Source organism: Xenopus tropicalis, chromosome 4 (genome assembly GCF_000004195.4).
Source record: "Xenopus tropicalis strain Nigerian chromosome 4, UCB_Xtro_10.0, whole genome shotgun sequence".
Taxonomy (NCBI): domain Eukaryota; kingdom Metazoa; phylum Chordata; class Amphibia; order Anura; family Pipidae; genus Xenopus; species Xenopus tropicalis.
Window position 1 is genome coordinate 15,788,681 of NC_030680.2, and position 22,827 is coordinate 15,811,507.

At 41.5% G+C, this 22,827-nt stretch overlaps 1 protein-coding gene across 11 annotated transcripts in view; it reads right to left on the bottom strand.

Annotated features, from left to right (window-relative positions):
- mybpc3 (myosin binding protein C3) overlaps positions 1 to 22,827 on the bottom strand; it is a 69,581-nt gene that overhangs the window by 14,627 nt on the left and 32,127 nt on the right. For 7 of the 11 annotated variants that reach the window (XM_031899773.1, XM_031899772.1, XM_031899771.1 and 4 more), the window contains 10 exons: positions 21,642 to 21,808; positions 19,787 to 19,952; positions 17,980 to 18,086; positions 17,114 to 17,143; positions 16,667 to 16,803; positions 14,507 to 14,572; positions 11,668 to 11,827; positions 11,146 to 11,250; positions 10,869 to 11,057; positions 372 to 506 (listed from right to left, as the gene is read on the bottom strand). In XM_031899773.1, coding sequence (XP_031755633.1) covers positions 372 to 506; positions 10,869 to 11,057; positions 11,146 to 11,250; positions 11,668 to 11,827; positions 14,507 to 14,572; positions 16,667 to 16,803; positions 17,114 to 17,143; positions 17,980 to 18,086; positions 19,787 to 19,952; positions 21,642 to 21,808 — 1,262 coding nt within the window. 11 annotated transcript variants of the gene reach the window in all.

The window sequence follows — 22,827 nt, forward strand, 5'->3', positions numbered from 1 at the left end:
ACTCTGTATAAACCAAGATGGCAGAAAGACAACTAGAAGGCAGGGTTCTTATTGGATTCCGATAATTCTTATTGGATTCACTGATAATACTCTGTATAAACCAAGATGGCAGAAAGACAACTAGAAGGTAGAGTTCTTATTGGATTCTGATAATTCTTATTGGATTCACTGATTATACTCTGTATAAACCAAGATGGCAGCTAGACAACTAGAAGGTAGGGTTCTTATTGGATTCTGATAATTCTTATTGGACTCACTGATAATACTCTGTATGAACCAAGATGGCAGCTAGACAACAAAAGGCAGGATTCTTATTGGATTCTTGCACTTGTCAACACGCCTAGGCCATTGGGAAGTACGATGGTACTTACACCCTTCCTTGCAGTATTCCACGGTGTAGCCATCGAGTCCTCCTGCGCCAATGCGCTCTGGGGGTCTCCACTTTAAGCTTATACTGGTGTCACTGACGTCCTCCACCACCAGCTGGGTGGGCTCACTGGTGGGAGCTAAAAAGGGAAAAAGTTTAGAGAATTATGTACAATACTGAAGTATTCCTGGGATTAATGATCCTCATCCAGAGTTATTAATGGTACTTCTTTTGCCCTGGGAGTGCACTGGTCTTTGTGACTTATAGTACAGGTATGGGACCTGTTATCCAAAATGCTCAGGACCTGGGGTTTTCCGGATAAGGGGTCTTTCTGTAATTTGGATCCCCATTCTATTTTAAAACATTTAAATATTGAATAAATCCAATAGCCTTTTTTTGCCTCCAATAAGGGGAAATTATATCTTAGTTGGGATCAAGTACAGGTACTGTTTTATTATTACAGAGAAAAGGGAATCATTTAACCATTAAATAAACCCAATAGGGCTGTTCTGCCCCCAATAAGGGGTAATTATATCTTAGTTGGGATCAAGTACAGGTACTGTTTTATTATTACAGAGAAAAGGGGATCATTTAACCATTAAATAAACCCAATAGGGCTGTTCTGCCCCCAATAAGGGGAAATTATATCTTAGTTGGGATCAAGTACAGGTACTGTTTTATTATTACAGAGAAAAGGGAATCATTTAACCATTAAATAAACCCAATAGGGCTGTTCTGCCCCAATAAGGGGTAATTATATCTTAGTTGGGATCAAGTACAAGGTACTTTTTTATAATAACAGAGAAAAAGGAAATCATTTTTAAAAATTAGAACTATTTTTGCTTATAATGGAGTCTATGGGAGATGACCTTTCCGTAATTTGGAACTTTCTGGATAATGGATTTCCGGATAAGGGATCCCATACCTGTACTACTTTTTAAATATGATATTTTAAACTTGCACCTTTACCCCCGTCCATTTATAACCTAGGAAAAAGTGTTAGGTTCCAGGAGAAGTAGCCATAGAAGTCAATACTGTAGGTCTCCCCCCCATAATTACCATTTTAATCTTAACATCCCAGACAACTTAGTTCCTCAGCTAACCAATCAAAACATGATGCTAGCACAGACACTAACAAGAATGAATAATATATGAATTGCTATGCTATTAGACAACAGAAATCTTATAATAAGTAAATGCACCTCTTACACTTTCTGACTTGGGAGTAATAAGAAGAAGCAGTAGTTGGGGGCTTTAGTTTACCTAGAGACTTTGGCTGATGCTAAGTTCCATTTATGTGTGCAATAGGATAATCTTTATGGAGAGTTGGAAGCCCATGAAATAAGGACCCCAATATTACAAGTTATACCATTGCAAATAAGGAGTAGTGCTGGAACTACTGCAACTGTGCCAATCTCTATGTCTGCCCCATGGGGGGCCTGTGTAGCTGCTACACAAGCTGTTGTTGCCCTTGGTGGTATGCCTGAGCTGTGCAAATTTTGTTCCAGGGACTATAAGGCTTTAGTTTTGTTAGGGTGCGGAGACGGGTCCCATTGAGTACTATGTGAGTCCATATTTGACTAGCAGAGTAAGAGAAAACTGTAGTAGATTGGTGGTGCCAGTTACTTTGGTCTCTCATCAGGGCAAATGAGCATAGAGAATGTAGAAAATGACTATCTTACTGGGTAAGGGTAGTTAGCTATCTAATGGAGATGTTCCACCATAACCCTACAAAGTCCAAAGCCACTCCCACTGCCAAGCATACATGGCCAAGTATACCAAACACCAATTTCAATCTCAAGCAGATACTTTGTTTCACAGAGAGCACAGGCTCTTTTTATGTGTCTTTTTATGTCTTCGAATCAGTGTTCGAATCCCATCAACTGCTACCACAAACCTGATACAGCTAATAAAAGCCAAGACCGCATTGTCTGGCAGCGACCTTGGATGCTGCTCCTATCATATTTCCCATTTGGCTTGACATTGACGGTCGCAGCAGTAATGGGAGATGCACAGAATAGTGACTAAATGCTTCACTTTTATTAAGGGGACAGAAACGCTGTTCTTCTTTATTCTTATTATAACTTACACGGATAAAACACAACAGAACTACACATATGTTTATACAGTATCATAGACAATGCGTATTTTATTGTTCTGGTTCCTTAAAAGGGGATTTTGACCAAGAGAAGATGTTTGTATTATTCTATAGAGCTTATTTAGTATGGACTTTAAAGTCATTGGAAGTAAAGGACAGTAGAAGCATTTGATAATAATTCTTCACCATAAAAAACAGATAAGGTTTCCTTTTCTGAAGAAAAAGCCTAACCAGTGACTACAGGAGATCTCCCTACTGCTCAAGGATTTGTACTCTACGGGTCCCCATGCTGCTAAGGCCAACATGATACAGTGAGAATGTCCTCCAACAAAAGGCATATTTTATTCTATTATTCTATACCAAGTCTTGGGTTGGAAAGTGTCTCCAAACTCAATTTGGGTCCCAGAGGGAACTAAATAAATACTCAAGTACCAAGGAAATACAATTACCAGATCCAACTTTTAAAAGCCAGCATGCAGATCCATGAGTCCTACCACATGTCCCACCTAATTCTTCTGCAAAAATACTCAGCCTTAGCCCATCATAGAGTATAGAGGTTTCTCTACCATGGATACATGAAACTGAATATCCAATGCACAAGGTTCTAGTGAATGTTCAGACCTTTAAGTTCTTTCTTAGCTTTCCTCTTCTCATTTCTTAGAGACTGAAGAGCAGCTTCAGGATCCACACACCTGGAGATACGGGTCATGGTGGGGCTCTGCTGATGGAGGACTCTATAGACAGTGACACCAAGCTCCAGGCACAAGTCCTAGAATGGCACAAGTATGGCAGGGATCTACTCATCTAGAATCCACATCATTGCGAAAAGGGGAGGGTGGGCTGAGGAATGAGCTCCACATTGCAGACGACCCAACTCCCCACCCCTTCCCCATGGCAGAGAAAATGTATTTGCATACTAAGCCTCAATCTTCGTCCCCATGCTGTCACCTCTAATTTTAGCAGCCGAGAGCTCATCAGCACATTCACGAAACTCAAACCATTGGGCGTGAGAACATAACAGGCAATAGAAATGGAAAAAAATCACACAAATAAAAGAAGAAGTCCAAAGAAGCTTAAATGGGGCAATAGGGACCTGTACTGTGACCTACAGCTATGAATGCTGACATGTCTAATCATATTGAATTAGTGGCCAATTTATCAGTGCCTCAAAGGTGACTTTAGGTAACATAAGATTTTAGGAAAACAGACAACATATTATAAGCTTGGATGGGCCAGCAGCTGCTCCTAATCCCATATAATGTCATGGAGATTTGGCACAATCACTCGCTTTCCCTCGTCTTTACTGTACGTCTATCTGGTAAGGGGGCGCTGATCATTTTACATTAGTGGAGGATAGTCTCAGTTATTACTCAGAATAGATCATTTCATTTATTTTCATCCACTTTTTTCTGCCACAGGGATTCAGATTCAAGGCAAAGTGGAAAAAACTGCAGCAATCCTCCATTTTGTGCACTTTTTACCCTACCTCAGGGTTGGACTGGGGGGTGAAGGGCCCACTGGGGGGTGAAGGGCCCACTGGGGCTCCCGCCCCAAGGGCCCTGCAGGTGCCCCCACAGGGGCCCCCCACCCGATGTCCTCCCCCGAGCGCATAAATATAACACATCAGTGGAGGAGCGGTCAGACAGGGGGAGCGCCGGCAAGGGTCGGGTCTGGGCCGCCGGGGCCCACTAGAGCTGGGGCCCACCGGGAGTTTCCCCGGTGTACCAGCTGCCCAGTCCGACCCTGCCCTACCTTGCACTCTTAATTGAATTCCCCAGGTTGGCCACCTCTTGCCCACTACCTTTCCCCTAACTTGTGTATCATTCAGATTGGGGACACGCAGAAGCTGCTATTTTGGTATTCGGCTGAACCCCGAATCCTTCATGAAAGGTTTTAGCGAATATCGAACTGAATCGGAATCTTAATTTTCATATGCAAATAGGGTCATAGAAAGGAAAATTAAGACGGACAAACTAAAGGTGCCCATACACCATGTCGCCAAGCGAGCGGATCTTTTCCCGATATCCCCCACCTACGGGTGGGCAATATCGGGAGAATCCAGGCTAATTCGATCGTTTGGTCCTGGGGCCATCAAATTAGAACAACGGGTATGGGAGAAGTCGGATCGGGGACCGCATCAACGAGCTGTTGCAGTCCCCGATCCAACTAAATTTTTTAACCTGCTCAAGAACACACCATCAAGAAACCAAACAACCACATGGGAAACAATGCTAGATGCTCGGAAACTTCCCAAAAGACCACTGTCTTTTACATACAAACTTATGTTGATAAATCAAGACCCTCCTCTACTGGGATATTTTGATGCATGGGAAAAAGAAATAACTATAAATATCCCCCCTACCTATAGAGAAAAAAATTTAACAAATATCCACAAGGCCTCTAGAGCCTCCAGAATACGGGAAATGCTCTATAAAGTAACTACTAGATGGTACTATGTGCCCGAGAAACTAACAAACTCTTCCCAAACACTAGTAACCTTTGCTGGAGATGTGATTCTGAAATAGGGTCTTTTAAACACATATGGTTCTCCTGTCCAGCTATGTCACAATATTGGAGTAAAGTGTGTGAAATCTCTAGTAGAATTACCAATACTACTATACATCCCTCTAACCTCCCTCTGCTTCTCTTTCACTATGATAGCAACAACAATGCAATTGTAAACGATAAACTGGTACTCCATTTACTACATGCAGCAAAAGCACTTATCCCCAAAAGGTGGAAATCAACAAATCCCCCCACGGTTTGCGAATGGGTCAACCTAGTAGAGGAAACTAGGAAATTAGAAGAAATCACAGCTTTGATACACAATAAGATTCATCAATACTGTTCTGGTATTTTGACATTTAGATAGGAAAAGGACTTAAATACTGGTCATTGGCATAGGCCGCAGTGGTCTTAGGTTGTATTTTTGATACCTCTGTATAACATAACTCGCTGTTAACCCGGTTAAGAAATGAAGGATAAAGAACTTTGTAACAAAATGCTGAACCCCTCCCTCCCCTCCCTCTTCCTTTCTGTACCCCCCTTCCCCCCCCTTTTTTTTGAAATGCAAAATCAATAAAGAAAGATTTTGAAAAAATTTTTTTTTAACCTGCCCGATCGAGATCTGCCCGATTTCAGGCCAGATGTTGGTCGGGCAGGCCTGTCGGTAGTGCCCATACACGGGCCGATTAGCTGCCGAATCAGTCTAAGGGACCCATATTGGCACCTACAATCGGCCTGTGTATGGGGACCTTAAGACCATGTCTAGCCCTATGTCAGTTTTCAAAATAAAATATAAAAAAATCTGTTTTATAATTTATTTTGTAAAAAAATATGACAGTATCCCCCCCCCCCATGACAGTATTCCTTAAGTTCCATATACTGATGCTCAACAATGTTGACTGTCTGTCTTTTGCTTCGATAATTAAAAAGTACACTCACATATCCACTGGAGCATCTGTTCTGTTCTTCCCTCACTAGTTGCACCTACTAGGAACCTTACCTCTGCCATTACCAGGCTAGTATCTCCACCAGTATCTGAGTGACCTCTCCCACTCCCTTAACTTTTGTTTCACTCCCCTTCAGATTATAAACCCTTGTACAAAGGGCCTTCACCAGCTGTTTTTTGCCAGATTTTGAATTTGTTATATTTGTATTTAAAACATTTATTCTGTGCAGTATTACTGGAGAAGATGGATAAATATATATTTATAAAGCGCCAACATATTCCGCAGTGCTGTACATTAGATGGGGGTATACAGCAAACACACATATTACATACAAATACATAACAGAACCACAGTCTGCTGAGAAGCCCTCTGTATAAACAACCCCCTATCCCAAAGCTGCAGCCTAATTCAGACAAGAAGCAGCTAATTATACAAAGGCTTCTCCGGGGACTGCTGATTTGTTTTGATCGTGTGAGCCAAACATGGAATCTGACTTTCATTTCAATTTCAAATTGAAGGCTGACATGGAATGGAGTAAGCGCTATATAAAGAACAGATAACATTAACCAAATATCCTAAGAAAACTTGATCGGATTATATCATTTCTGCAGTTAATGGGGCACTACAGCCCTAATATGACCTGTATTTAAATTCCCCCCGCCTTGGAACAATGCCCCACAGGGAGGCCACCATACAAAGCTCAGAGGCCCCGGCCTGTAAAAATGTGTATTAGGGGATTCAATAAATTCCAGGGGCAGGGTATTCTTTACAAGAAGAGATGTGATACTGGGAAAGATCATGCTGTGAATTTGTGGGATGTGACACTCGGGGGTATTATTTTACAGAAAGAATTGAATGCTTGGAATAGACACCTAGCAGTTGGATTCAGGACTAATATAGTAAAAGAATGCAGAAATGCTGGGGGGAAACTCAGGGTTACCCTGCCATAGCGCTGGCACACAGAACAAACTGGTTGGGTGGGTAAGAACAAACTGGTTGGGTGGGTAAGAGCAAACTGGTTGGGTGGGTAAGAGCAAACTGGTTGGGTGGGTAAGAGCAAACTGGTTGGGTGGGTAAGAGCAAACTGGTTGGGTGGGTAAGAGCAAACTGGTTGGGTGGGTAAGAGCAAACTGGTTGGGTGGGCACAGCAAATTGCCACAGCTTATATTCACATGCCAGGAATGTCACATCTCTGGGCAATTCCAAATATTTTCATTTGCAGGTGTTTTTTTTTTATCACTATTCAGCATATGATTCACTACTGTAATTGCTGTACTATATGCAGTTACATAGCCTACATCTATATATAACTTTTAGTATGTTATAGGATGGCCTATTCTTAGCAACTTTTCAATTGGTCTTCATTTTTTATTTCGTTTTAGAATTATTTACTTTCCTCTTCGGCCTCTTTCCAGCTTTCAAATGGGGGTCACTGACCCCGGCAGCCAAAAAACTATTCCTCTGTGAGGCTACACTTTCATGGCTATTGTTCCTTTTTATGGCTTATCTTTATATTCAGACCCACTCCTATTCATATTCGAACCACTGCCTGGTTGCTAGGGTAATTTGGACCCTAGCAACAATATCGCTGCTAAAATTCCAAACTGGAGAGTTGCTAAACATAAAGCTTATTCATTCAAAAACCATGAACAAATGAAGACCTATTGCCAATTGTTTTCAGAATATCACTCTCTACAACATACTAAAAGTTATTTTAAAGGTGAACAACCTTTAATATGATCTGGAAGCTTCCATTTAAATAACACTGGCCATCAATAAGTTTTTGAACAAGCAGAATATCCAAGGCTATTGTGATACTAATATCTACAGTTAGTATTAGTGGTTGTATTTAAAGTTTATGTATGTGAGTGTATAGATTGGTAGGTGTGGGTTGGGTGTGCTGGGTTTACTTGGATGGGTTGAACTTGATGGACACTGGTCTTATTTCAACCCTATGTAACTATGTAACTATCAGTATTATAAACCAGTGCTGCTCAACCCTCTCCCATATTATAGGCTTCCAACACATTTACAGGCTTGATTAATATTATGATCTCATAAAAAGAAGCTATGGAGGCCATGTGGGCAATAAAACGTCTTGCAGTGCCACAACCCTCTTCTGCTTCTATCCCTTCCTCCCTCCATGTTGACCTCAATGTTGATACACCTTGAAGTTTTGCTTTGTTCTCTCTGCAAACTCCCTTTGCTCCCTGAGCTCTTCTGACTTCCAACCCTATGTTTGTGCAGACGACACGTAACTCTGTCTCCCCATAGCTGGCCTTTCCCCTTCATTCCAGTCTCTCGTTTCCAACTGTCTCGTGTCAGCTCCTTCCTGGATGGCCCAGCGACGCCTGCTAGTCATCACGGCTATAAATCATCCCAAGTAACATCTTTCTCTGTCACTGTCAACAGCACCACCTCATTCACCTTGTTCCCCAAATAAACTCTTCCCTTTATTGCTCCTAGAATATTCAGACAACTATTTCTACTTTTGCAGCCCTTCTATAAACAGTAGACTGGTGTCCTCGTCCTCCACATTCTTCACATCTGTAACCTACTGTATACTGCATACTCCTTGCCATTTATCATTTCTGCTTTGAAGCCTTGTAAACATGAAGCTACAGGCAATATAACTCCGTACTCTTGTTTTGCATCTCCAACCCTTGTTGACTTTCGATATATTCTTCCATTATTCAAACACCATCACTCCCATCACCATTATTGTTGGCCTGGGGAAGTATTCTCTAAACATGTCATACAAACACAATCTTATCACCCTTGTGACCATTTTTCAAGAAGGAACCCTATCTCTCGAACTCCTATTCAGCTCCGGATTTGTGTGCCGGGCACCCTGAGGCTGCCCCCATTGATCGCCCCCCCCCCCCCTCCTCCCGGAGCACGAACCCCCTCATTTAAACTCCCATACAGAGCAGTGGGGACAGGGCCGGAACTAGGGGTAGGCAGAAGAGGCAGCTGCCTAGGGCACAACCATTGAGGGGCGCCAGGCAGGAGCCTCTCCTGCCTACCCCTAGTGCTACTTTGTCATTGCCTCCACCGCTTGTCATTAGCAGCGGAGGCAATGACCGATCTAATCGCCCCGCTCCTGTGCTTTGGCGCGCATGCGCCGTTCGGGGGGGGCGGGGAGGTGGGTGGAGTTGGCCGACCGTGTTGCCTAGGGCGCCCGGTCGGCTTGGCCCACCCCTGAGAGGGGAGATGTCCCCATTGCTCCATATGGGGGCAAAATTTCAAAATTTAGTTGCGGCGGGTCGGCATGCCACCCCTAAATTTCTGCCGCCCTAGGCCCGGGCCTTTCTGGCCTCTCCACAAATCCGGGCCTGCTCCTATTCTAAATCCACAAGCAACTATTTAGAGAATTTCAGGAGTCCCCCTATATAGTCTCCATGACGAGCAGAAGCAAAGCTCTAATAACTTAGATTGTAAGCTCTATGGGGCAGGGACCTCCTTCCTACTGTGTCTCATACCAAATGGCACTTATTCCCTGTGTATTTATAATTACTTATTGTATTTATTATAACACTTGTCCTCCCTGTGTGTAATTATGTATATTGTAAGACTGTACAGCGCTGCGTACCCTTGTGGCGCTTTATAAATAAAGTTATACATACAAGTATTCAAGCAGATTGACCAGTGTATATGTATATGTGTATGTAAGTCTTATTGCTTTCCTACTTCAAGGCCAATATCCTGCTGGTTGAGTTTCCCGCAGGAGGTTTCTCAATAACAATAGTGAATAATATAACCTCCCTCAGTCTGATCCTGTTTCAAGCAAGGTGTTCCTGCAAGGACAACCAAAGGGCATCTCTGATAGGCTGACAGAAGTCTGTTGATCACAAAAGTACATACCTTGTGTCTAATTGCTCCTCTGTCCTTGGCTGTCAGGCCAAACTACTTCAAGGATATCAAGTGACAGCTTTAGCTTAACAAAAGGTGGTGGGCTGTTAAACAAATATGCCCCTTGTTCAGTGCCCCTAGAAACAGCTGTGCAATCAATGCCACCCTGTGAGTGTATGTATTGGCATGGCATGCTCTATATATATATAATGGCATAAATACAATTGTACCTCCCAACATTCCAGGGTTCTTTGTACCATAGTGCAGCGTTTTTCAACCACTGTTCCGCAGCACACTAGTGTGCCGCGAGATGTTGCCTGGTGTGCCGTAGGCAGGGCACCAATGTACTAGGGGGGCACTGCTCTTGGCACCAATGTACTAGGGGGGCACTGCTGCTGGGCACCAATGTACTAGGGGGGCACTGCTGCTGGGCACCAATGTACTAGGGGGGCACTGCTCTTGGCACCAATGTACTAGGGGGGCACTGCTGCTGGGCACCAATGTACTAGGGGGGCACTGCTCTTGGCACCAATGTACTAGGGGGGCACTGCTGCTGGGCACCAATGTACTAGGGGGGCACTGCTCTTGGCACCAATGTACTAGGGGGGCACTGCTGCTGGGCACCAATGTACTAGGGGGGCACTGCTGCTGGGCACCAATGTACTAGGGGGGCACTGCTCTTGGCACCAATGTACTAGGGGGGCACTGCTGCTGGGCACCAATGTACTAGGGGGGCACTGCTGCTGGGCACAGAGTTAAATTTTTTAACATTTTCTAATGGTGGTGTGCCTCGTGATTTTTTTCATGAAACAAGTGTGCCTTTGCCCAAAAAAGGTTGAAAAACACTGCCATAGTGAACAAAGTCTAAGCCCCAGATCCTCACAGAGACACCAACAAACCACAGTGACTGACCACTCATTTCAAGCAAGCCATGCCTCATATGTTGGTGAGAAACAGGGACATATTTCTTATATTGTAACAGCACTTTTAGTATTAGCCTTAGCACCTTATAACAGTAGAATACCAGTTTAAAACCCAGTAAAAGCTCACATGACTTTACTGTCAACACCACTTGGCATGTGTTTTATGGGTTACTCACCAATAGGCATGAAGGGCTGTGAAGGCTGACTGGGGAGGGACATGCCAATGGAGTTTACGGCATATATGCGCATCTCATATACTACTCCCTCAATCATCCTCTTAGATTCATAGGTTAATTCCTTGACCAGGTCGTAGTTCAGCCGCATCCAGCGGTAACTCTTCTTTTTCTTTCTCTCCAAAATATAGCCTGCAGAAACAATTAGGAGCATCCAGTGAGGCAATGAACCAGACTACAAAAGGCCAAAAGGGCAGTCAATTAAAATCAGGTATCTTACCCAAGACTGGTTGGCCTCCATCATACTTGGGTGGATCCCATTGTACTGTGCAAAAATCCTCGCCAATGTTTGATATCTTGGGGGACTCAGGTGGATCTGGGACCTCTGTAATATACAAAAATATCATGTATATCAGCCTGGAATGTCTTTCTTTCAGCTTCAAGCTATTGTGTTCTTGTTACCAAGTGTGCATGTTACTGGTTGGTGAAGCACAGACCAGGTAGGGATAGATAGGACACAAACAAGTTTATGGTCTCCAACCCAACTGGCTAGGCCAAAGCTGCAAACAGTTAATCTTTGGAGGTAGGGGTGCAGTTAGAAAGGATACAGGGGTCCTCTGCACTGATCTAATAAGTTGAGGAGGTTATTTCCCCCTTGAGTACATGTTTTTTTGTCTAATGTTGCATATGGGGGTAACTTACCCCTTTCTACCCCTTACTAACTGAACCAAAGTTCTAATAATTGTTAATACTTGCATATATCCTTTACAGCTTTTGTTCTGGTTATTTTCTATGTACGTACCAATAACCTTTACATTGATGTTAGCTTTGTCCTCTCCAGCTTCATTCTTCACCAGTACGGTGTAGGCACCTTCATCTGACTTCTCTGCCCCCTCAATGATGAACACACAATGGTCTGCATGTGTCTCCACATGGACTCTGCCATCAACCTCTGAAATTAGCTGCAGAAAAAAGGCTGTAAGCTAGGGCATAAGGGGAGTCTTGTGGAATTCACCACTAGAAAGACCTGTCCATGTGAGAAAGATGTCCCTTCCAACGATATACTGTAGCACAAGTGACACTGACATACATAGCAGAGAAAAGTTCAAGAAGAAAGAACATCTTTCAAGAATAAGGATAACAAAGTGCTAATATTGAGGACACAGTGTCCAACGAAGTGCTGGGACTATAACTGTTGGCAGAGGAACATTGGCACTTGAGAAGAAGAAGAAAGAGGAAAAGAAAAGGAAGAAGAGAAGTAAAGTTAATTGTTAAAAAAAAAACATAACCAAAAAAGCTAGGTTTTACTATATGTAAAGTCTTGGGTTAGTTTAAACTTTATTTACAGTCAAAATTGTAATTTTCCAAGGCTCAAAGTGCAGCATCCTATGTTTTATTGGTAAGGAGTTCTTATGGAAAGTTATGGTAAAGATGTAACAATTGGGGGCACAAGGAGATATCCTCCTAGCACCGAGTCAACCATGACTTGCTCAAGTGCCTATAATCTGTCTCCAGGTCCCGTGCCAACTCATAAGACACCCTACAATCAAAGTGGACAACCATAGCTCAATAACCATTGCAGTGTTTACCTGTGGTATAATGGGCCCACTACAGAGATGAGCACCATTGATCTACAGAAGCACCTTCAAGCGTAAGTAAATCTTTACAATAAGTTGATGGAAAATTGAGGAGAGTGCAATTCTAAAAACTTTTGTAATTTACATCCATTCTTTATTTTTTTAAATGACAGGATATTAAGGGATAAAGTAGTGTTAATATAAATGCATTTTGTTACAACAGCGCCATCTGCTGGTCACTTTCTGACCATAATGTAGTCGAGGACATTGTGGAGGAAGTTGCCAGGAGAAAGAAAGAGGGCTGATCTGATGTTCTTCTGGTTAGGAAAAACATGAGAAAAGGTATCCGAGGTTTCTAATGTTTCCCTAACCAGAAGAGCATCAGGTCAGCCCTCTTTCTTTCTCCTGACAACTTCCTCGACTACTTTATGGTCTGAAAGTGACCAGCAGGTGGCAACTGTATAAATGCTTTTAACACTTAATATCTTGGAATTAAAAAAATAAATGAATATTAAATGTAAATTGCAAAAGTGCTGAGAATAGCACTCTCATCAGTTTTACTGTTTATTTTAAAGGTTTACTTGTCATTTCAGCTGCTACAGTTGACTTCCATATAAACGGCATTCGATAACTAACACTCTACGCTGCAGAAATACCAAAGAAAAACACTAAATCCTACAGTTAGAAGTTGGCATCTATATATCAGCAGTACAAATGGCAACCCACATAAATGGCACAGTGACTTACTAGTCAGATGGAACAGGTTAAATAGAATGGTGCCTTCCCATATGAAAAATGTAATCCCCCTAGCACTAATGTCTTTGTGGCCCCCAGCATTTAATGGCTCAGTAACTTTGACCATTCACAGTGCCTCCCAGCATTAAGTGGAAAAGTCACTCCTGTTTCATATCCTCCCACTTCACCAACCCATTCATGAATATATGTGTGTGCACATAGATTGTAAGCTCTACGGGGCAGGGACCCCCTTCCTACTGTGTCTCATACTACATGGCACTTATATATATATTTATTGTATTTATTTATTATATTACTTGTCCTCCCTGTGTGTAACTGTGTATACTGTAAGATTGTACAGCGCTGCGTACCCTTGTGGCGCTTTATAAATAAAGTTATACATATACACATACATACATACACAAGCTCTCCCGCTAAAATGGCCACAGTTTACCTTGCTGAAAGGTCCTACATGTCACAGGAGTGAGCTGTGTTCCAATTGGAAAGCTGAGAGATGCAGCCTACCAATAGGACTGGAGCTCACTGGGATATTTGCCGGTATCCGGGCAGGCCAGTCCTACCTTTTAGCTCCTTGCGATGTCTGCTGGGAATCCAAAATGGATGTAAGTAAGGCCTGGGCAGTGTTTGCACAGGGGCAGGTAGGTCACTGCACTATGTTCCTTTATATATTCAGATATAGAATACTATTCTTTCTCAAAAAGTATCATATATGCAGGCAAAGTAGAAGAAATAAGAACACATTCAATGGAGAAAGGTATAAGCCTATCTTAATTTGGTTATGTTTTTTTCACGTAACTATTCATGCAAGTTCAACAATATGTCAATGGAAAAAAAGGAAAAAATAGAAAAGGTGAGCGAAAGCAGAAAAAATATTGATCTGGAGAGGTTATTGCCTGTGAAAAGAAATCAAGTGAAAAGGAAAATGTACCCCGTTAATGAATTGGGTTTAATTCTCCATTTATTTTCCACTGGACAGCACAGTAAGTGGGTATAACCTTATGGTGGGCACAAAACATTAGTTTTTCCTTGATTTGCAATTTGAACACATACATTGGCCAATCAGTGGGTCTCGCCCATGTATTTCTCTCAGGCAGGCTTGTGGAAAATAAATAGAAGTTAAAATCCCAAATATAAAATACATGTAGAGGAACTCCTGGTGTATAAATGCCTTCCCTGTAAACAAAGAACTGTAAGTAGTGATGTTAGATTTCATGTGATCACACAACCGGATGCTTCACACGTGGTATCAGTAACAATGCCTGTGTCCATACGTTACTCAGTTATGGGGGAGCAGGAGCCCCAACTTACATCCACATCTCGGTATAAGTCGTGATGAGCCTCACTTTCAGTCCTGACTGGGGTCTGCTCAATTACCTGATCATGGGGGAAGGTCAAAGAATTTGGTGATGACATATTTGCTTTGGAACAACTGGTATCTTTTAGCTTCCCAACGGCAAGGCCAGCGGATATTGCCTTACCAGACACCAAAGATTCTCACCTGTCAATGCTAAATGTCCAACACAGAATCATGGGAATTTACTGTCTAAAGATGTTATAGAATAATTTGAAATGAGAGTTCTCTATCAGAGTTATGCAAACATGACATCCTACTTTGAAAGTGCTAAAAACAAGTTGTGTCTCCCAAGAACCTTGGCAGGTTTGCTAAAGTGTACCTGGACTGGGATTCCAAATAGCCCCTGGCATTTTCAGTACACAGAGGCCCAAATAGCTTCCCCCCCGGAGGTCCAATAAATAGTGACTGTCATCTTACAGCAGCCTCTCTGGCATTTGCTAGAAACAACTGGCTGCCAGTCTGGACCTGCTGCAAGGTTTGACTTGCAACATCTTCTAACAAACAACGGTACACTTGTGATCTCGCGATAAAGTAAAATGTACTTGAACGGTGTACTAATGAACCAAGGTGAATGCAATCTCTAATCTATAATGATCTTTGATCTACTAGTTTGGCCTACTAATCAACTTTGATCTACTTGTATGGTCTACTAATTATTTTTAATCAACTTTTATGGTCTACTAATAAACTTTGATCTGCTTGTATGGTCTACTAATTATTTTTAATCAACTTCTATAGTCTACTAATGAACTTTTATCTGCTTGTATGGTCTTCTAATGAACTTTGTTCTACTAGTTTGGCTTACTAATCAACTTTGATCTGCTTGTATGTTCTACTAATGAATTTTGATCTGCTTGTATGGTCTACTAATGAACTTTGATCTGCTTGTATGGTCTACTAATTATTTTTAATCAACTTCTATAGTCTACTTATGAACTTTGATCTGCTTGTATGTTCTACAAAGAACTTTGATCTGCTTGTATGGTCTACTAATTATTTTTAATCAACTTCTATAGTCTACTAATGAACTTTGATCTGCTTGTATGTTTTACTAATGAACTTTGATCTGCTTGTATGGTCTTCTAATGAACTTTGATCTGCTTGTATGGTCTGCTAATAAACTTTGTTCTACTAGTTTGGCCTACTAATCAACTTTGATCTGCTTGTATGGTCTACTAATTTTTTTTAATCAACTTGTATTGTTTAGTAATGAACTTTGATCTGCTTGTATGGTCTGCTAATGAACTTTGATCTTCTTGTATGGTCTGCTAATGAACTTTGATCTTCTTGTATGGTCTGCTAATGAACTTTGATCTACTAGTTTGGCCTACTAATCAACTTTGATCTACTTGTATGGTCTACTAATTATTTTTAATCAACTTGTATGGTCTACTAATAAACTTTGATCTGCTTGTATGGTCAACTAATCAACTTTGATCTACTTGTATGGTCTACTAATCAACTTTGATCTACTTGTATGGTCTACTAATTATTTCTAATCAACTTGTATGGTTTACTAATGAACTTTGATCTGCTTGTATGGTCTACTAATCAACTTTGATCTACTTGTATGGTCTACTAATCAACTTTGATCTACTTTTATGGTTGACTAATGCAAATTCCAAAATCCCACATGGCCTGCTAATGACCTAATGGGGCACTGGCACCATAAACAAATCAGATGAATGCAAATGCCTTTCCTGTGTTGCCAGTCAGCGAGTGAATGTTCCATGAACATTCACTCGCTGACTGGCAACACAGGAAAGGCGTCAGTTCATGGTTGGTGAGGGAAACGTTCTATGAACTAATACTTTTACAGTAGGTCAAGGAGTTTTGGTAGCGCCGACTATATTTTAGGCTTGGGGGTAGGTGTAAGTGGAGTTAATCAATATTAAAGGGTTTTGTGCCAATGCAGGGAGAGGAAATCTGGAACATTTACTCACTGACTGCATTACTTCTCAGTTTTTGGACTGTAGGGTTTTCACTTATTGTTTTTGCTTATACCAAAGCATTCCATATTACTACGCACGTCCCAACATCTAGAACCATAATATTGTAATATCCGTAACAGAACAGTACTTAGAAATGAGAATGGGACAATAGGTGCTTCCTACCTTATCCCCCTTCATCCACACAACAGTGGGGGCTGGATCCCCAGATATGGGGACGTCAAGACGTAATTTGTTGCCAGCAACGACAATGATGGTGTCAGCGCACTGTGACATGCAGTCCAGTTTGATCTTAGGGGGTTCTGTGGGTGGGAAATGCAGCAAACAAAACCCAGTCATGGACAAAGAAAGGAGAGCACTGAACACAAATGGAAAGGAGCGCATATGATCACATACATCCCTGAACACGTGCACGAAACGCGATGAAACAGTAAGAAATCACATCTATAAACACAGGTGTTCAAACACAATCACACAGCTCAAACCAACCCATTATTTATATTATACTAATCATACTATCAAAATACATTGTGAAGCTGTTACAGATGCTTTGATTCTCATAGATCTCTACACATACAAACAGCTCCGCTCCCCACGCTCCCCATACTGTACCTTGTCTTGGAACAAAGTCAATCTTCACCTCTATGAGCAAAGATAAAGGTAAAGTTGTAATAATCATCTGTTATTGCAGTGTATTTGCTTAAACTGTTTTATTATATATTTGCAAAGATATAAGATATTTTATTACTAAGCTGTTATCTGATATCCACTGTAAACCATATTGATAAGATAAAGTTATTATAAGATGAAGGGCAAGTTATAGAAAATAGAAGAAAATATAAACCCTCAAAACAATAAATATAAAATTGCTCAGTGCTCTTCTGAGCACCTTTGCAATTGACATTATTTTTATTGGCAGTTTTTATGCATCTAATACAATCAATTTGCAGTAACAGTGCCACCTGCTGTTAATTTAGTTGGACTGGGCCCCCGGGACACCGGGAAAAAAACCAGTGGGCCCCGGTGGCCCAGACCCGATACCTGTTGCTGTTCCCCTGGCTGCAGGTGTCCTCCTCTGACGCGTTTCACTTATGTGCGCTCAAGGGAAGACGTCGGGAGGGGGCCCCTATGGGGGGGTTAGGGAGGTGAGGCGGGGGATGGAACATGATGGGGACGCGGGGCCTCACTAAAGTTAGTGAGCAGAGAAGAGTTATCTGACAGTTCCATGGTCAATATAAAGCAGAGCAGCATCACAAGACTTTCCTCTTCTCACTAAATACATTTTCTGCTAAAAATGAACAGCAGGTGGTGCTGTTGTTAAACATTCAAGTGTAAAAACTGCTAATATCTTGAAAACCTAAAAAAAAATAATAGCAAAAATGCCCAGTAGAGCACTTGGAGCAATTCTGCATTGAGAGTTTACATTTCCACCCATTACTTATATTAATTTGGGTAAACATCAAAGATTTTATTCTTACCCATAAAGTGTAGTTTTGCAGAAAGGCTGAAGGCAAATCCATTAGGGATAAAGGAGTAGTCTCCCTCATCCTGTGGGACAACATCATCGATGGTCAGCTTGTGTACCCTACAAGGAGAAGTGGCTTGTTAGCTAGAAACATCATACAGGTATGGGACCTGTTATCCAGAATGCTCGGGACCTGGGGTTTTCCGGATAAGGGATCTTTCCGTAATTTGGATCTCCATAACCTAAGTCTGCTACAATTCATTTAAATATTAAATAAACCCAATAGGGCTGTTTTGCCCCCAATAAGGGGTAATTATATCTTAGTTGGGATCAAGTACAGGTACTGTTTTATTATTACAGAGAAAAGGGAATCATTTAACCATTAAATAAACCCAATAGGGCTGTTCTGCCCCAATAAGGGGTAATTATATCTTAGTTGGGATCAAGTACAGGTACTGTTTTATTATTACAGAGAAAAGGGAATCATTTAACCATTAAATAAACCCAATAGGGCTGTTCTGCCCCCAATAAGGGGTAATTATATCTTAGTTGGGATCATGTACAGGTACTGTTTTATTATTACAGAGAAAAGGGAATCATTTAACCATTAAATAAACCCAATAGGGCTGTTCTGCCCCCAATAAGGGGTAATTATATCTTAGTTGGGATCATGTACAGGTACTGTTTTATTATTACAGAGAAAAGGGAATCATTTAACCATTAAATAAACCCAATAGGGCTGTTCTGCCCCCAATAAGGGGTAATTATATCTTAGTTGGGATCAAGTACAGGTACTGTTTTATTATTACAGAGAAATAGGAAATCATTTTTAAAAATTAGAATTATTAGCTTATAATGGAGTCTATGGGAGACGGCCTTTCTGTAATTCAGAACTTTCTGGATAACGGGTTTCCGGATAAGGGATCCATACCTGTATCTGGGCAATACAAGGCCTGTGTCACTAATAACATTCACATTATTAGAACGAATATACCCAAGATAAATGCAAAATGGATGGAGCCATAATTCTATGCCTATCAGTGTTCACCTACCATATAGGTGCAATGAGCCTAATATGTCTGAGTTTGCTGTATAATTGCTTTTTGTTTAGCCACTGGCAAAGGTGCCAATTCCATGGGGGCCAAAGATTGGGCCATTACACACAGGTTGTGAATCTCTGTTCTATGATAAACTCGCCCTGTGACATGTATAATTCTATAACACATGCTGACTGGGACTCCTAGATGGGCTGCTCCATAGGCACCACTCCCCATGACACTTATGCATCTATTCCTCTTTTATCCTACCCGGTGAGATGATTGCCTACTAAATTATAACAAATATGGGACCCAATACTATGTCCATGGGCCTCCATTAAATATTAATCTAGTCACATGATTCACAGACCTTTTATGATGACTGCAAATACCTTCTAACTACTGTGCCTTTGCCTGTATTAAAGTTATGGTAAAGGATAAGTAAACCTTTAAAATAAGTTGATGTAAAATTGATGAGCGTGCTATCCTAAGCACTTTTACAATTTACATTCATTATTTATTTATTTTTTATTCCAAGATATTAAGGGATAATGTACTGTTAATATGAATGCATTTTGTTACAACAGCTCCACCTGCTGGTCACTTTCCAAACATATCTTGAAATTTTCAAAAATGAGTGAATGTAAATGGCAAAATGCTTAGAATAGCACTCTCATTTATTTTACATTCACTTATTTTAAAGGTTTACTTATTCTTTAAAGAAAGATTAAAGATAAAATCTCTAAAATAAATATATTTGTATGGCCGAAGCACAGAAATCACCTTCCAATGTGGGTGATCTTGATTCTGTTGTTAGGAATGACTTCCTTTCCGTTCTTCACCCATATACCGGTCACCGTCTCATCGGAGACCTCACACTTGAAGACCGCTTGTTCCTTGGCTTTAACAGTCAAATCAGCCACATCTTGTAGAACTTCCAACTGTTTCTCTGGGGAGGAGAGAGAGAAAACATGGGTGGAACCAGAAAAGCATTGCAGAGATCTGGTTGCTAGGGTCTTGTTTACCTTAGCAACCAGGCATTGGTTTAAATGAGAGACTGGAATATGAATAGGAGAGGGACTCAGTACGAATATAAGTTATAAAAAGTAACAATAATAAAATTGTAAGCTCACAGGGCTGAAAGCTGAAAAGATGTAGAAAGGGCAAATAATTAGACAACTATAAAAAATAAATAATGAAGTCTAATTGCAAAGTTGCTAGGAATAGGACATTCTATAATATTAAAAGTAAATGTTATGGTGAACCACCCCTTTTAAACTAGTTATTGGCACTGCAGGGTGGGCTGTATTTGGAAAAGAGGAGGCTGCTACACTGGCCTATAGAAACATGACCGCTACACTGAGTTTATTATGATTGGCTGCTTGCCAAGTAGCTAGTCACCCACATAATATTATGCCTCTGTTGGCCCGTGGCCAGTACTCTAGTGTGAGCTGTTGGCATCTTCCCACTGATAATCTACTTGTTGTTGGGGGGTCTCTAGCAGCCATTATAGCTTAACAGACAAACACATCTATGTTTCTAGTCCCACAAGGGCCTGTTAAGTTTAGTTTATAGGATAAACCTTTAAAATAAGTGGATGAGAGGGCTATTCTAGGCACTTTTCCAATTTACATGCATTATTTATTATTAATTCCAAGATATTAAGGGTTAAAGTACTGTTAATATGAATGTATTTTGTTACAACATCGCCACCTGCTGGTCACTTTCCAAACATGTCTAGAAAGAGGGCTGATCTGATGTTCTTATCTGAGAAGGCCAATGTAATTGGTGAATGCATAAATGACACTGTGTAATAATTATTTCATATTACTGTAATATATATCAGGGATAAAATGTTGTTGAACTGCAGCCATTAGCTGTAGCTGTAGTCAAGCAGCAACTGGATATTATAGGCTGGACACCCATAGGTTACATGGTTTATGTTTTTCTCACAATGGGGTCCCAACCATCCTTGTTTGGCCAGGGTCCCTTCTTCTGTACCTCTAGCTCTATTTTCAGCCCCACATTGACTTGGCTCTCAGCTGATGTTTCACACTGATAAACCTGCTTTACTACCAAAGGGAGATGGAACAAGAGCCCCCTCTACTGGCTACATGGCGTAACCACAGAAGCTTCCTTTAACGGATAAATGGATTATCAGGGGCAAGGTAAATAATGCACATGGTTATATTAGTTTGATTTAGTTGTACTGAGGGCTCCTCATTGGAGGTTACCTAACTACAGTCCCTTGGACCGACTCGGCAGCTTATCTGCCCGTGTAGGGGCAGAAACGAGCGGACTGGCCAACCGATATCTGGCCTGAAATTGGGCAGATATTGATCGGCCAGGTTAAAAGATTCAGTCGGAACGGGGGGCGCATCGGCTCGTTGATGTGGTCCCCGAACCGACTGCCCCATTGCAAGCTACATAATCCGGTCATTTGGCCCCAGGGCCAAACGATCGGATTATTATTTTTTTTAACTTCAAGCTCCCCGATTTCGGGATATCGGGGGAAGATCCACTCGCTTGGCGATCTCGCCAAGCGAGCGGATCTTACCGTGTATGGGGACCTTAGTCTAGTCCATACAATAAATATGTTTTGGGCTTTTCTATAGTAAAAGTGAACAGATCCTCTCACCTTGTACCATCAGCTCAGCCACTGACTCCCCTCCGTTGGTTTTGACTTTGTAATTGCCCCCGTCTTCCAGGGTTGTCTCATTAATGATCAGAAAATGCTTTTTACCGTCCTTTTTAAACCGATACTTGAAGGTTTCCTCTCTGGTCAGCTCCACGCCATCTTTCTCCCTAAAAAGGCAAAAGTACGATCATAGCTGACCTACCCCCAATAGTAAGATCATAGCTGACCTACCCCCAATAGTAAGATCATAGCTGACCTACCCCCAATAGTGCGATCATAGCTGACCTACCCCCAATAGTACGATCATAGCTGACCTACCCCCAATAGTACGATCATAGCTGACCTACCCCCAATAGTACGATCATAGCTGACCTACCCCCAATAGTACGATCATAGCTGACCTACCCCAATAGTACGATCATAGCTGACCTACCCCCAATAGTACGATCATAGCTGACCTCCCCCCAATAGTACGATCATAGCTGACCTACCCCCAATAGTACGATCATAGCTGACCTACCCCCAATAGTACGATCATAGCTGACCTACCCCCAATAGTACGATCATAGCTGACCTACCCCCAATAGTACGATCATAGCTGACCTACCCCCAATAGTAAGATCATAGTTGACCTACCCCCATCATAAAGTGAAGATTATATTGGGGTTTCGGGATACAGGGAATTGAGTTGTTTAGTGACAGCTACAGGTACATGTTGCTTATTACTCAGCACGTCTTTGACTACATTGTTGAAAGCCTCTGCCAACTGCATCAGACAATTTCCATCAAGTCTTCAAGTCAAATGTGAGATAATCCAAACAGAACCATTTGTTGGATTGTATCATTTCTTGCCCAACTGAAAGAAGGACTTAAAGATTCCTGTCTTGGGCCATTATCTCACTGGGGTTCCAGAGTTGCTTTGCCTGCTACATTGTATTGGCTACCAGTAAGAAGGTCTAAAGCAACCAGATAACTCCCAATGGCACTAGAAACCTACTGGCAGGCTTGCAGTGATTGGTTGCTTAAAGGTCAACTTTTGACCAATGTGGAAATGTCATAATAGGTCAACTTAGTTAGTCCCTGCTTCCATGGGGTAAAGACAGGACCCACAAATAAAGGTCCTTTGTAAATGTTGGTGAAATTGAACCAGAGGTGCTGAATTTATGCTCTCCCCTTTGGTGCTATT